This window comes from Primulina huaijiensis, chromosome 16, assembly GCF_012295235.1.
Source record: "Primulina huaijiensis isolate GDHJ02 chromosome 16, ASM1229523v2, whole genome shotgun sequence".
NCBI classification, from domain to species: domain Eukaryota; kingdom Viridiplantae; phylum Streptophyta; class Magnoliopsida; order Lamiales; family Gesneriaceae; genus Primulina; species Primulina huaijiensis.
The window spans coordinates 1,587,745-1,603,437 of NC_133321.1; the positions used below are offsets into that span (position 1 = coordinate 1,587,745).

Here is a 15,693-nt window from a genome sequence, read left to right on the forward strand (position 1 = left end):
AAGAATTTAATCAGAATGAATTTGCCCGAAAATCTTCTTCTCAGCTGATCTTCTCGGCTATTTATAGGCTGTTCTCCCAACGGTAATATTAAATGCATTTAAATGTCATATATCCGTTGATTTGTCCTGACCAGACACGTCATCATTATTCTAACAATCGTACACTGTGGCATTCTGATATACGGTGCTCCCCCTACAAGTTGCAGTCTGCTCTTGTACAAATTGTCGCTTGATAGCTACGCTCCTTAACTGATGACGTGTCAAACTGATTTATCAGTTGACTTTCATAGCTGATTCGATGAACTGACTGTGTAACTGATAGTTCAGTTCGCTACACAGCTTTTCGATGAGCTGACTGTGTAACTGATCGGTCTTAACTGATAGTTCAGTTCGCAACACAGCTTCAGTTAGCTTTAATCAGTTTAGTTGCCTCCGATTGTTTAGCACATTAATTATCAATTGGGCAACTTCAGTTCAAATCATTTCAGTTACGATACGTTCAGTTGAGTTTATCAGTTAGGTAATCTTCAAACGCTCAATTTGTCAAACTCCGAAATTCTGATTACAACAGGTTCACATCTACATGTGATTCAGAATAACATTCGGGCTTACTCTAGTTAGCTCCATTCTTTTTATCAACTCCTTGATCAATAATATCAGAACTCATTTCTGATTGCACCCATCGGATCATGATAAGAGCGTCTAGTAGCATCGTCCCATGATCTCCTATGTATCAATGTTAGTGCTTGCAAGAACTTTTAGTCATGGTTAGCATACAGTACGGTCCTTTCAACACATATATCATGATCGAATCTGCAACCATTGGTATATCAAGAGTTGCACAGGAATTCGATAATGATGCGATTTAACTATGAGTACTAATAGTAGCATGGTATGTGCAACTAGGAAAATACCTTTTCCTAAAGCACATTTCTCGCTCTGGCCAGAGACTCCTTGCACTATTAACTCATCAGATCACATAGGATATCTTCATCCGTAGGCGAACGGTGAATCCCTGACTACAATGCATTTTCTCCTACGTATTTTGAAACTACACCCAACCTCGTCACCTAATGACCCTCAATGAGTCGGTAAACGGATCAAAGTGTCTACTATTACGTATAGCCCCTACATTGTCCCGGGTCAAAGGACTAATGATGTACAACCATAATCGCGGACTATTCTACTCGATAAGTGAGAACCACTTGGACAGTCTGAGGGAAGGTTGTTCAGTGCATCATCATATGATCAAACATCTATGTGAATGGACATCTCCATGCCCTTGCCTATGAAACATGGAGCTTACATCATAGATGCTAGTCTCGAGCTAGAGCGACCTTTATCTTTGTTTAGGCGACTGATTCGACTAGGAACCTGTTTAAATTATACGGTACACTTCCTAATGAGTTTCATGATCTTACGTTGTGAGACAGACCTCATGGTACCTATTGTATATTCAAAGACTTTATCTATGCAGCTTGCATGAGTATATAGATAAAATATAATGTCATAATCGAATTAAATCGTAAAATATTATTAAAATAAAGATTGTTTTACATTAGAGTTAATAAAAACTCAAGACACAAGTTGGCTTGCCGGACACTTACTCTAACAGATTTCACATTATCACAATCATCACACGACGACAATCAATAAATTTAATTGATGAGCACCAAAATGTACTCTTTTGGGGCTGAAGATATGAGGCAGTGGTCGGTGAAGCATGGGCGACGACAGAGGAAATGAAAATGAAGTATTTGAAAATAGAAGTGTAAAATGAAGAGTTTATTTTTTAGACTTGAAACATAATGATTTGGTGTGGTAAAAAAAGTAAGGGAAGGGATTGAATAAAAATACATTATGGATGAACAATGCCCATATATAAGTATGTAATCGAGTCAAGCCAAGTCGAGCCGAACCCTTGAACGTTTGAGATTGATTTGTTTATAATCAAGCTGAACTCGAGCTTTATTTAAGGAATATATTCATGACTCATGAGCTTATTCAAGCTCTTATCGAACCCAAACGAATTTAATGAATATGAATTATACATTTAAATCTTCTTTAAATTCATTAAAAAGTAAATTATATATTTAGAGAAAAATATAACATTCTTATTAAAATTTGTAAATTTATTATAGTAAATAAATTTAATAGATTTTTTTATATATTTCATTAGTAATATACAAAATTAATAAATCAAATATCAAAACTATAATTTTTCATCTAAAAAACGACTCATGAATTTACCAACGAACATGTTCACGAGCTAACGAGCCAAATATTGTAAAACTTAAGTTTGAATCTTTTATCTTAACTAGCCTCATGAAATGAACTTAAATGAAGTTCTATCAAATCGAGCTCGAATAGCTCCCAAACGATTTGATTCATTTACATCTCTAACCATATGTTAACATCAAATGAAGAGGGTTGAGTCAACGCTACATCCCGGATACTGCTCTAAACCATTCAAATCGTGGCACCTGTCCATCCTTCAATTAATCTATTTTATTTAATTGTTTCATTTACAAAGCGAAAAAGAAGAATCTAGGCATTCTTTAAAACTTTTTAGTACCAACACAAAATACACTTCGATAATAAACCAAAACTAAGTAAATACCAGCCAACTATCTCAAAAAAAGAAAACGAAAAGTTCGATCTTAAAAGATCTCACATAGCTCCTTGACAATAATGAGGCCAATAAAAGGGGACACTTTCCACACGACACACTAGCCTCCCCATCTTTTATACATCAACCACGTCCGCGACCTCCACCTGCCACCAACCAAATCATAAATTATTCTACCCAAGCAAACTAAAGAAAGCATCTCTTCAGCTATTGGGATACAAAATAAGAAAATAGAGACATGCTAGAAATTATGATTTATAAGGAATTTAAAACCGCACAGCTTCATATGCAAGCTCTCATTTTTAAAATTCCATGACATCCACCGGATCATGAGTGCCCCTATTTCTAGGATTTCATTACCGATTTATTTCACTTTGTTTGAAACTGTACTCTTGTACAAATGGAAACATAGTACTAGGCTCCAACCGTTGGAAAACAGATTTTGGTAGAACTTCATGAGTTAAAAAAAAAGGAATTAATTATTCATTCTTACCTCTATTACCGGACGGTTTGCTGCCAGACAAACCCTTTCCTCGGCCTCCTCTGCCACCTCCATCATCTATACCACCACGCCCAATCCCTTTCGAGGATCTTCCAGCTGAGTTTTCATCCCTACCTCTTCCTCTTCCACGTCCAACTCCAGGTGGTTTTCTGTCTGAAGCGATAAATTATCATAACAAAATTAGAGCTTGTCTGATTTTCAATTAAAAGCAACGCTGGCAATGCTAAAAATTAACACACAAACTTCAATCCACAGATTAGTTTAACGCTACATGAAAAAATCTGTGGTAGACACAACACATTGAAAGTTTCAAAAATAGATTTAAATACCTGATCTCTTAGTTTCTTCCTGAACTTTATCAATGACCTGAGAAAATAATTTAACCAGGAATTATCATAAAAAACAGCACCATAATGAATCAATTTATAGCCAATAGCACAGAGATACAAGATGGTGGAATCAAGGTTTACCGAATATTAATTTAGTGCGATTTGAGCTAATGAAATGGGGAATTGTGGACTGCAAAGAAGCAAAGCCAGACTACTTCCAAAAGCAGAATTGCAAAAAAGAAAAAAATAGAGATAAAAAAAGAGGCTCCAGTCAGCTATCAACCACCAATCCCAGTTTTTATCGTCAGATAGTTGCACTTCAACAAAAGGTGTCCAAATGAAGTTAGCGCCACTGCACAGAGGCAAAGACACCAAAATGCCTCCAAAGGACAGTTGACAAAAACATCAATAAACAATCTTTTGGAGCACAATGATGTCTGATTTGGCTAAGGTACATCATTCCAGAGCAGCAGAGTGAGAGAAGGATATAAAAGCAGTAACAATCAAGGTTACTAACAATTTGAACAAAGGTTGTATGTCCTTCATTAAGTGAAGAAGACAACCTACAGAGCACATTACCTAAAGCATTGACTATTCAAAAACTTGTGTGATGGTCTTAAAAAAGCCAAATCCCAAAATGCAAACCAACACTTCATCAGTTATACCTAGAAGAAAAAGTGTTACATAAAATTTTGGCATTTTTAACTTATCTGTGGACGTGCCAAGGACTGCCAATCTATCACATCAATTGAAAAGGCTAGGAGATGTTATTAATCAAATTATTTAAGAAACGCGACAATCAACATATCCTTTTAAGTTCCCAACCATAAACACAACAAAGCGTGATCCAGGCCAACCGTAGCAAAAGCAGTTCATCCCCATTAAAGAGTATGATTTTGATATTAACATAGTGGTTGTTGCTTGACATCCATTATGATGTACATTGTAATTTGCAGCAAAAGCACCATTTAAGTTTGAAATAAATAACAAGAAAAAAGTACAAGTAAAAAAATCTGAAAGTTAAACTTGCCTCATCTGGAACTCGGAGGTACTTAATTGTATTGCCACGAACGTAGCATTCTGGCATTCTCCAAAATCTATCTCCATCCTACGAGTATCGACAACTTTGAGTACAACCACAGTAAACTAACAGAACTTGTAAAGCATATATAGATAAACATATGCACTACCTTTGAGGTACAGATGACTTCTCGAAGATGGATATTCATCCAAGTATCACAATTCACCAAATGCCCATTATAAGTTTCCCCATTTTTTAGCTCCACCAACTGCCGTCATAACAGATATTTCCCAGATAAGTCTATTAAAATGCGGAAAAAGATAAAATATCTATTGATCAAAATTCAAACAAATGCAAATAAAACTTTGACAATTCCCAGCGACTGCTTGCTGAGAAACTATGTCCAGTGGGTTAAAGAATCAATCTTGGAACAGCAATGATTCAAATTCATCAAGCTTAACATTTACTTGGTTAATGACCCAGCAGTGTCGAATTTGCAGTTAATCTATTTCTGAAGAGCAAGTATCTGTTATCATGCGGTCTACACATTTCACTGGGACTCTGACACCAGGGTATTCCCAATTACAACAAAACATAAAAGAGAGTATCAGAACCAACATTAATAAGTAATTATCACCAAGATCAACAATAATACTCACATTCATCAAGCTAAATTTATTATTTTGTCAGTCTCTTGTAGCATCTTTTCACGAGATTCACACAATCTAATGACAAACATTTGCACTTTAAACCCAATCCATTCTTAGTACAAACCATTGAAAATTACAGGAGAGACCGTGAACGTCAGCAAGGTACGAAATTTACCATGGGATGCCCTTGTGCAGTCTTAAGCAGCGAAAGCGGAAGCTGTAAAACGAGGAAAATAAGAGACCGTTCACCATTCGGAATCACATCAAAAATCTCAAAAGAAACTTAAAAAAAAAAGCCCTAACTTATACTTTAACAAAAACACACCATATTTCTGATGCTATCGAACTCCTAATCGAATTCTGCGAATGGAAAAACGAACTAAAATTTAAAATCAATGATAATAAATACAAATCAGAAAAAAAAAAACACGCAACAATAAAAATTATCGGTCGATTCGTGACATAGAAGCAGTGGAAGTAAGGTACTAGAGTTCGCTGTGGGGAACGCAGTGATTCCTGTTCACGTTTTCAGAACTGCAGCATAGTTTCAAGAAGAAAATCGAAAATAAGAAGGTAGAGAACGAACTACATCGAAAACCCTCAAGAACGGCAGATCGCTGGGGTTGCCTGTGAGAGGTTGAAATTCGAGAAAACGAGGAGATCAGGTAAAATAGCAGCGTGTATTTTATTTTATTTTTTTTATCTTTTATTTATTATTATTTAAAATTTAATTTTCTCAAATATTAATGTATTTAAAATTTATTTAAGGATAAATTGAGAGAAAATACCAAAGTTAAATTTTTTTAAGTTCAGTTTTTAGTAATTATATTTTAATTATGCACTCTCTAGTGAGATAATATTGTATTTTTACCTCCCTAAGTTGATATTTTTTTTATTTTAAAATGAAAAAAAAAACTAAACCCAAAATCTAGCTTATAAAGTACCACTTTTTGTCTCAAAGTATATCATACTATCGAAGATCTAGTACCACAAATTCATGCAGACTATATACTAATTTAGATTTAATCAATACCATTATTCTATCAAATAACAATAAATATATCATGTATTATATGAAAATTTAATGTAGTGATATGAATTAAGATATAAAACTAAGTTTTAGTTTCATCACTTATCTTAAATTATCAAACAATCCATAACCATTTTATCACTTTGTGATCTTTTGCTGCCACAATTTAAATTGTAACGTCCAAAAAAAAAAAAACCAACTTATGTAAACCACATACATGCAAATTATTTTAATTGCTTAATTGTTTTATTTAATTTATTTTAAATACTAGCATAATATTTACTATATGATTAAAGGTATGATTGCATGATTAAATGATAATATGACATGATTACATTAAATTTGAGGATTTTACCCGAATATTCGATAATAGGCAGGGGAAAGGAAACTGGGACGACCAAGACTAGAATAAATATTTTTCACTAAATATTTTCAAGGCTTCCTAATATGATTAAAAATTATTTAATTTATCTAAAAATATTAGAGTTCGAATTATTTTACGAATCGAGCTCGATTTTTCCCGAGAAGCTGGTTTTGGGCAAACAAAGAGTTTTAAAAGATCAAAAATATTATTTTTGGGGGTCAGTGAGGCTCGGACTCGGTGGTGGCTCAGGCGAGGAGTCCCATGCGAAAAGGAGACTCCATCGCATTTTAGAAGGGTGCGCAGGCTGCTGTCTGGTTGCAGATGGCTCGTGCGTTGGTTCAAGGGTCTGAGCGGGGCTTGGTTGGGTCTGGACGTGGTCCAAGGTTGGTTAGGTTCAGGTCGGCTCGGTGGTGGCTCGGCTGGAAGTGTCCTGGTTGGCTAGGAGTCCTAGCAAAGGTAGGAGTCACGCGCAGAACTTGTGTCTCAGTTCCAGGAGTGTTTGAGCGAGCTGGGGTCTGTTTATATGGGCTGGGCTTGGTCAGTAGGGTTCCTAGGTGGGTTGGCTCGGGTTTGGCTCGAGGTGGCTCGACCATGGCTCGAGTAAATTGAGAAATGGCTCGGGTTGTTCACTTAAGGGTCAATTTCGAGATTTAATAAACTAAAATTGGAACCATGGGTGGGGTCCACGGGTCCGGTTCATGGCTCACAAGGGTAGATTAGGTAATAACAAGGTTATTTTTAAAATTTGAGATCAAAATAATGAGTTTCGAATTTATACGAGATTTAATCGCTTCTCGAATAAATTAATTAATAATTAATCGAAAAGCCTCGAATTAAGCCGAATAAAATTATGCAAAATTTATATTTAACCTTAAATGATTATTTGGGATAAACTCATGTCTTCAAAAGTAAGAAAAAGATAAAATCGGGAATTTTTACATCTAGGAGCAAAAAAGTAATTTTACACTTGGAAAATACGTAAAAAGAGCTCATTTGTGGGAAAAAGCCCAGAGGGAGCCCGTCTATGGGAGAAGGCCCCCGAGGGAGCCCGACGATCGTATTTATACGGTGAAGCCTAGTGCCCACCCCCATGGACCATGTGGAGCTGAAGACTTATCAGTCGGCCAAAGGATAAAAGTTAGTCACTTTCAAGAGTCAAACTTCACACAAAATGATAAATGATTGAAAGCTTTACGATTAAAATTATTTATGATATATGATTTATAATTAAATGATTTTTTATGCATGTGATTGTATATGTATTATTTGCTGCTCATGTTTAGAACGTGCTGAGTCATTAGACTCATTAGGTTTATATGATGCAGGATTTGATGATTTATGGGAGGCGCTGACGATTGAGTGGATCGAGTGCTGTAGTACACTCCCGAGAGACCTTTATGTTTCCGCACAAGCTTGTTAGATAAAAGATTTAAAAGATTTATGTTAATGATTTTATTAGAGATATTTTTATGCTTTAATTGTTAATTGATATTTTAAAGGTCGACGTAGGATTTTTGGTTAGTTGACGATTTAGGATTTATCTTATGCACTTGAGATTTCAAAGGTTGATTAATTATGATTTATGAAAATGTTAAGTTATTTTATTTAGTATTTTCGAGTTTATGATTTATGATTTTTTTTACAAAAAAGTAGAGGTTGTTTCACAAATATTTTTATCAAGTTTTTTTCTTAAAGAGAACAATAGAAGTTGTGTACAAATTAGCTTGAATTTTTTTAATTGTTATGGTATCGTACGTTTGTGACAAATGATATACATGAAATGATATTGTCGTTGTAGCGCCCTTACCCGAGCCACTATTAAACAGACTAATAAGCATGCAACATTAAAATTTAATAACAACAATTAAACAGTGGAAACCAAATAACTTAATCATCTTACATCCCAAACGAAAACAGAACAAATAACAGCAGTTTTAAACATTAATATAACCGTATCGAAAACATAATTCTGAACGAGAAAACGATAAACCACATAAAACCTCCACTGGATCACCACTGAAAACCCAAATGCTCTAGCCATTGTCCTGGTCGTCCGAACCGTCCAACCTAAGACCTGTCCCGTCGAATGGGGTGCCCAAGATGAAAACAAAGACGTGAGCGACAATCGTCTAATACGAGAATGTACGAGTATACAAACTGATATGATGCATGCGAAATGCAATATCTCAGATATCAAGGATCAAGTCAAGAATCTCATGCTCAGTCTAGAGGCGCCTGAGTGTGTAGTCTCTGATATGTCCTAGTCATGTTTTGGCTCCCACACTCATCATCAAGATGTGGACCTACAATGTCCAGGTCATCAGAGCCCGTGGGTCCTGTCGGACACTGTAGCTCTCGATGCCCCATCGTCCACAATACAGAATAGATTTGAGCGGCCCCAACAAACTATGTCTATCTCAAAAGATATCAGGCTCCACATGATATGCCATGCATAATATGCCAAAGCAGTAAACATGTATCATGCAACAGATAAATATGCAGCATATAAGTGTGTGTACTACGCTTGGATATCTCAGTCAGTACATCACGTACCTCACTAAAACAATCTGACAGAAAGCTCTGAACCTGCGTCCGTCGTCAGCCCGCTGATGATGTCTCGATCCCAGTTCACCGACCCCTCCTCGAGTCGACACTAGCTCCGAAACTTCCCGACACTGAAGTGCCCTAGAAACTGGCTAGAAAACATAAGGTATAAGGCTAGAACTCTCTATGAAGAATGCGATGTAGGAAACAAAAGAATTCAGCTTCCATTTATAGGCTGCATCCGGACTATTTCAGAAAATCCGAATCAATCTTATCAGACTATATACCAACTTAGATTTAATTAATACCATTATTCTATCAAATAACAATAATTATATCATGAAAATCGATGGAGATGAGTTAGAGATTTACGTGAGAAATTATTTAGAAAGAGAAGAGAAGTAACATAATAGAGTATATAAAATTAAAAACGAAAATAAAATGAATTAAAGGGGAAATGAGATAATATTTGAAATTGAAACGACTCGTGCTTAAATACTACTAGAATTTTTTTTAAAGCTCATTTCGGAAATATATTCAAACAAATGCATGCAATAAAAGATGTCAATCCCTAGAATGTTATTTAAAATAATTCAAATATGCTACATGCAAAGTCCAGACATCCATTAACATATAAAAAACGAAAATGTATAAAAATATCCATGTCTTAAAAATGTAAGCATAAACATGACAAGTCAAAGCATAAACGTGCCCATATCGCATCATATCAACATATACGTGTTCAATTTTCTTTATTTGAATTCCGTTTATTAGTTGTGACTTTCGTATCAGCTCTAGTCGATGGATTCATCTACGTATAACCGTGGTACCCGCGGTAGAGACATCATAGACATTTTTACTCATCCACTGAGTCTTGGCCTTACATGTTCGTGTTCGTATTAGTCACAACCAACTCCCTTCCTTCAAAATATGTCATCGTATTCATCACCTATAAAAAATCATGCATATACGTAAATTTCTTCAAATCAAACATGCAACGTATATTTCTTATTTCCATAAAAAGTCATGTTCGTAACAACATATACATCTAAAACATGCAATTTTAGTGTTCAGGGCGCTGCCAGATCTGATAACTTGACTCGGGTGCAAAATGACTATTTTGCCCCTCGAAACCCTAATTGACCATTTTACCCCTTAACCTCACAAATTCGATCATAAGCCAACCAAACTCCTTAAAACACTTAAAAACATACTTATAATCATTTCATAGACGTAAAATTGAGCCCATTCAAGAACTTCTATAATTCGTATTAAAACTTGGACCGGGATTCTGGTTATAATTTGAATTAACCCGAAACTCACCCAATCTTTCCATTAACCCGAAACTCACCCAATCTTTCCCAAGCTTAAACCGTGACTTAACTACACAAATCCAACCCTTAAACCACATTGGTCCGACCACCTAAGACCCTCGAACACAATGAGACATCTGCTGAAAAACGCTACACACGACGGTCGATACCCTAACTTGCTACTAAGCCCTAGTTCTCGGCCCTAACCCCAAACCACCAAGACCAAGCCCTAACCACCCAAACTCGGACCTAGACCAAACCCAAGAGCACCTGCCTAGACCACTCGATGCGAACCAGACCCGCAGAAACGCACAAAATCCCCGCGCGATTCAACGCGACCAAGCCTCTGAACCACAGCCCTAATCCTTGCCACCAGCAGCCCTTGGACAACTCAAGGTTCAAATCAGACACACGAGGAACTGAACTCATGCCTGGAGTTTGCCCATGCATCGCCGCCCCTTCACCCTAACCAATCGAAGCCCCAAGCTTCTCAAATACCCAACCTTATCGATTCTCCCACAAAGCACTGAGTCCAGTACTGACTTAATACTTAGACACCTTCCAAACCTGCTGCAAAACAAGCCCTTAACAACGAGAACATAACAGCACTTCGAACCAAGAAAAAACCGTGAGGAGTAAGTGAAGAAAAGCACAAGTTTCATGTGAAGGCCATGTAAATTCGATGCATAATGATAGATTGATAAAGCATCATGTAGAAGCATTCATCATACATACCGTAGTGTGATCGATGTGAAAAAGAGGGCATATGGCGTGCCTTAATGCAAAAACGTATGCAAAACGATGACCAACAGAGCGAGGGACGAACATCGGAGGACGGGACGACGTTTCTACCGAATTTTTCTTGCAAAAACCGACTACTACTCAGCTGCTGGAAGAGGAGAAGCTCTTGGAGGTGATGAGGGGTGGCCGAGAGTGTGAGTGAGTGGGAGAATAGGGTTTTGAGGTAGGGTTTGATACATAAAATAGATGCATAATGGGCCCTAACTAAACTTAATGAGGTCTAGGCCCAAAATATTTTAAAATAGGCCCATTAAGCCCAATGACACACTCGTAAAATATTTCGTTTAGGTGTGTTTTTGAAAATATTGCCCGAACCTTCTAAAAGTTCCCCGACTTGTTAAAACTTGCATACCGATTTAAAATATGACTCTATGGGTAAAAATATCCTACAAAACCCCCTTTTCGAAAATCTCACATATATTCATCATATGTTAATAATTAAAAATAAATATTTAGTGAAAGAATTTTTCATAAACTGTCTCCGGTCACCGTTCCTCGTTTGAGCGTGAAATACTGCTGAAAGTCCTAATAAATGAAATCTTAACGAACCATGAAATAAAACACATATTCATATCATGATCAAGAATTTAATGTATTAAAAATAATTAAACACATATTTTAGCAAAAGCCCTAGATTGCATGCAGTCACGTTACGTCATTTTGAATTTCTAGACCTTACAATTCCTCTCCTCTTATATTGAATTTCGTCCTCTAAATTTAAAACGTACCAAATAACTCCGGGTAGCGACTCCTCATCTCGGTCTCAATCTCCCAAGTAGCCTCCTCCTTGGAATGATTCAGCCACTTGACCTTGACCATCTGGATCACCTTGTTCCGGAGTCTCCTCTCCTGCCTGTCCAATATCTGAGTAGGTCTTTCCTCGAAAGACAGGTTCGGCGTCAGCTGCAGTGGCTCATAATTCAGCACATACGAAGGGCTCGACATGTACTTTCGCAATATCGAGACGTGGAACACATTATGAACTCCCACCAGATTCGGCAGTAATGCCACTCTGTACGCTAGTGTCCCAACTCTCTCAAGGATCTCGAATTGTCCTATGAATTTAGGACTGAGTTTTTCCTTCTTTCCAAATCTCATCACACCCTTCATCGGTGCGACCTTCACGAACACATGATCGCCCACTGCAAATTCTATATCCCTGCGCCGCTGATCTGCATAGCTCTTCTGAGCGTTCTTCATTCTGTCCCGAATCTTGACCACTAACTCTCCAGTCTATTTGACAATATCTGGCCCCAACTCTGCTCTCTCTCCTACCTCATCCCAATAAACTGGTGACCTACAATTCCTCCCCTAAAGTTCCTCGTATGGAGCCATACCGATAGATGTCTGATAGCTGTTGTTGTACGTGAAATCCACGAGAGGTAACTTTGGCTCCCAGCTGCCATGGAATTCGATCATGCAAGCTCTGAGTAGGTCCTCCAAAATCTGAATCACCCTCTCTGATTGTCCGTCGGTCTGAGGATGGAAGGCAATACTGAATAGTAGCTTAGTACCCAATGTCTGATGCAGACTCTTCCAGAATTCAGATGTGAATCTTGGTTCCCTATCTGACACGATGGACACTGGAATCCCATGCAGTCTGACTATCTCTCTGATATATAGCCCTGCGTACTAAGTCATGGTGAAAGTCTTCTTGATCGGTAGAAAGTGTGCTGACTTATTGAGCCGAGCAACGATCACACAAATGGCATTATATCCTCCAGTTGTCCTCGGTAGTCCTGTCACAAAATCCATGGTAACGTTCTTCCATTTCCACTCGGAAATAGGGAGTGGTCTCAACTTCCATGTAGTTCTCTGATGCCCGGCCTTAACCTGATGACACGTCAAACACTCAGACACGAAACGCAAGATAACTCGCTTCATGCCCGGCCATCAATATAGAGACTGCAGATCATTATACATCTTCGTACTCCTTGGATGCATGGAGTACGTGGTGCTGTGGGCCTCTCTCATAATATTTGCTCTCAAAGAATCATCGCTAAGGACCCACAGTCGGTCACGATATCTGACTATGCCGTCCTCAACTGTATACAACCTCAGGCCCTTAGACTCATCCCTAAGTCTTCAGTTCTGCAGCTGCTCGTCAGAAGTCTGCTATGATCGAATCCTCTCTCTCAGTGTCGGCTGTACTGTCAGGGTAGAAAGACTAAGGGCGTCGTCCCTGGCATAAACGGCAAGCTCAAACCTCTGAATCTCTGTGTAGAGCCCAAAAAATCAGTACACATAAACCCTTGTATTTCTTTAAATTGCTAAATTATTTATTTAATTTTAAAATGATTTTAGCAAGGCATGATTGATTGTTGTGCATGACTTTAAATTATTATATGTTTAATTGATGCATGTTAAAATATTTTCTTGAGTTTTATGTTTCAGGCAAATATTTGAAGCGGGATCTAGGAAAGAGATAGTCGACGATTTAGGCGATTTTGAGAAAATGTGGTATTTTATTTCAAGTCATGAAATTTAGTATTTTAAAAGATTTATGAAATTTTAAGCATTCTTAAAGTCTAATTTAATTTATTATGTGATTTTAAGATTTTAAACTTTTATTTTTCACAGGTGTATTTTATTTTTAATTAGGGGATTTTAGTAAAGTTACTATTGGGTTAGTATGTTAATTAGCATGTTAATTAATTTATTAAGCAATATTTTCTCCTAGTTAACCACACACACACGTCACACACACCTACACACACACTCACGCACACACACTATACACACACTCACGTTTCAACACACACACATATACATTACATATTTTTTAGAAAAAGCTAGGGTTCTTTATTCTCATCAGCAGCCACCCCTTTCCTTGCATAATTCCTGAAGATTTTCGTTGGTTTTTCGAGCAAAAATCGTGCCGCAAGTCGTCCCAGATCGAGTCGCGCATTCCCTCGCGTCGTTATCCGTCGTTTCGTGAGTTTTATCAGCAAAGGCATGTATATTCTTTTATTTCTGCATCGATTTTGTCATAGTACGTATTTTGATGCGTATTGTATGAAAAATCCATGTATGTTGTGCAAAAGTTTGAGAAAAAATGTTTTTAAACAATATTGGAAATTTAGATCTCAAAAACGAGTCTGCTATCATTTCGAGTACTGCGAATTTTTGATCGAATTTCTGGAAAAAACTTCCACATATAAAACGTAATACTTTTTGATACATTGGATTTGACAGTAAATTCGTAATTTTTGGACAAAAAACGAGTGAGTTATGATCATTTTCGTGGGACTGCTCGAACTATGACAATTTTAAAATATGTTCTTCATGTTCCTTGAGTTTATTTGGTTGCGGGCTTCATTGGGAATCGTCGTGTGGTGATTGCTACGTAGGTTGTGTCATGTGTTGGGATCAGTCGTCTTTCAGTGTTTCGTTTCGAGTCGGTATGGGTTTGGTTGCATTAGAAGGCATAGGGAAGTGAATGGGCAAAAGATGACTTTTTGGGGTTGAGTTCGCGCAGGACTAGAGCCACAGCGCTGCACTAAGAGTGCTGCAGCTTCTTATCATGCAGCGCCGCGGTGCTACAGGGTAGCGCCTAGGCTCCTGTCAGGCGCTGTAGCACCGCTCTTCAGTGCCTAGGTGCTGGTTCTGGTATCTTTCGGCTTTGAGTTTAGGCGCTATTGTCTCCTTTGGGTACTAATACGTCGTTATGTCCAAGCTTGATGAGAGTTAGACTAGTTGTTACGAGTATTGAATGGGAATCTTTGAGTCATTGTTTAAACGGGGTTCGGGTTTTTCCATTGCTTGGGAAATGTCCATTCTTCACATCATGATTTGGTTCGGGGTTTGATGTCATGGTTTAGTATGATGTTTAAATTGGTCAAGTCCCGAGTGGTCTTGAAATTCATAAGTTATTTATTACTTTGGTGATGAGTTTGATTGGTATTATTAAGTTATGAAATTTGAGTTTCTTGAAAACATATTAGTATGTGCAGCGACAGCCCAAGTGAGGTCCAACGAATTCCTCAATGCTATGTAAGTATGTTCGATGTGCAAAAGAAAATATTTTATGTTTTTGAGGTATGCTAATTGGCTTGTGACAAAATATGAACGGGTTTGGAAGCCGGAGAACATGTCCGGGGACCTCTCCAGCACGGTAAAGTATGACCGGGTTTTGATCAATATTGAAAAGCGGTAAAGTATGACCAGAGACCAATCCACCCGGTAAAGTATGGTCGGAGATCTTATGTATGTGGTAGTAGACATCCCTGCCAGCCCAGTATTGTGGTTTAGTCTGATCAGGCGCACTATGTTACGGGCCACTTGCTTTGAAACATATCTCTACACAAAATGATGATGATATGCATGTTTAAGTATGTATGATGCAAGTACGTTTATGAAAATGTTTATGAATCGATGGCATGTCTATGGTTATGTAAGTATGTTCAAAGTTAAGTTATGTATGCGTTACTTTTAATACATGTGGATTTTATTACGTATTATTCTTTATTCTCAGTTTATACTTATTGAGTCTTTAGAATCACTAGACATG

The 15,693-nt window shown here is 37.4% G+C and overlaps 1 protein-coding gene and 1 non-coding gene across 5 annotated transcripts; both read right to left on the bottom strand.

The window, feature by feature from the left end:
- Window positions 1–2,537: 2,537 nt before the first annotated feature.
- Window positions 2,538–5,826, bottom strand: LOC140962181 (sm-like protein LSM4). 4 transcript variants are annotated; one of them, XM_073421072.1, is made up of 9 exons: window positions 5,618–5,642; window positions 5,457–5,491; window positions 5,307–5,348; window positions 5,141–5,206; window positions 4,651–4,749; window positions 4,491–4,568; window positions 3,461–3,497; window positions 3,123–3,284; window positions 2,538–2,775 (listed from the first exon to the last, which is right to left on the bottom strand). In XM_073421072.1, the coding sequence occupies exons 4-9, from the start codon at window positions 5,144–5,146 to the stop codon at window positions 2,753–2,755; spliced, it is 405 nt and encodes a 134-aa protein (XP_073277173.1). In that variant the 5' UTR covers window positions 5,147–5,206; window positions 5,307–5,348; window positions 5,457–5,491; window positions 5,618–5,642; the 3' UTR covers window positions 2,538–2,752. The 4 variants fall into 4 exon arrangements, with proteins under 4 accessions (XP_073277173.1, XP_073277170.1, XP_073277171.1 ...); XM_073421069.1 differs by lacking the exons at window positions 5,141–5,206; window positions 5,618–5,642 and adding an exon at window positions 5,718–5,826; XM_073421070.1 differs by lacking the exons at window positions 5,141–5,206; window positions 5,618–5,642 and adding an exon at window positions 5,721–5,823.
- On the bottom strand, window positions 3,842–3,925 carry LOC140962204 (small nucleolar RNA snoR127). The gene has a single exon (XR_012172485.1). It is a non-coding gene; the product is annotated as a small nucleolar RNA snoR127 (small nucleolar RNA).
- Window positions 5,827–15,693: the final 9,867 nt, after the last annotated feature.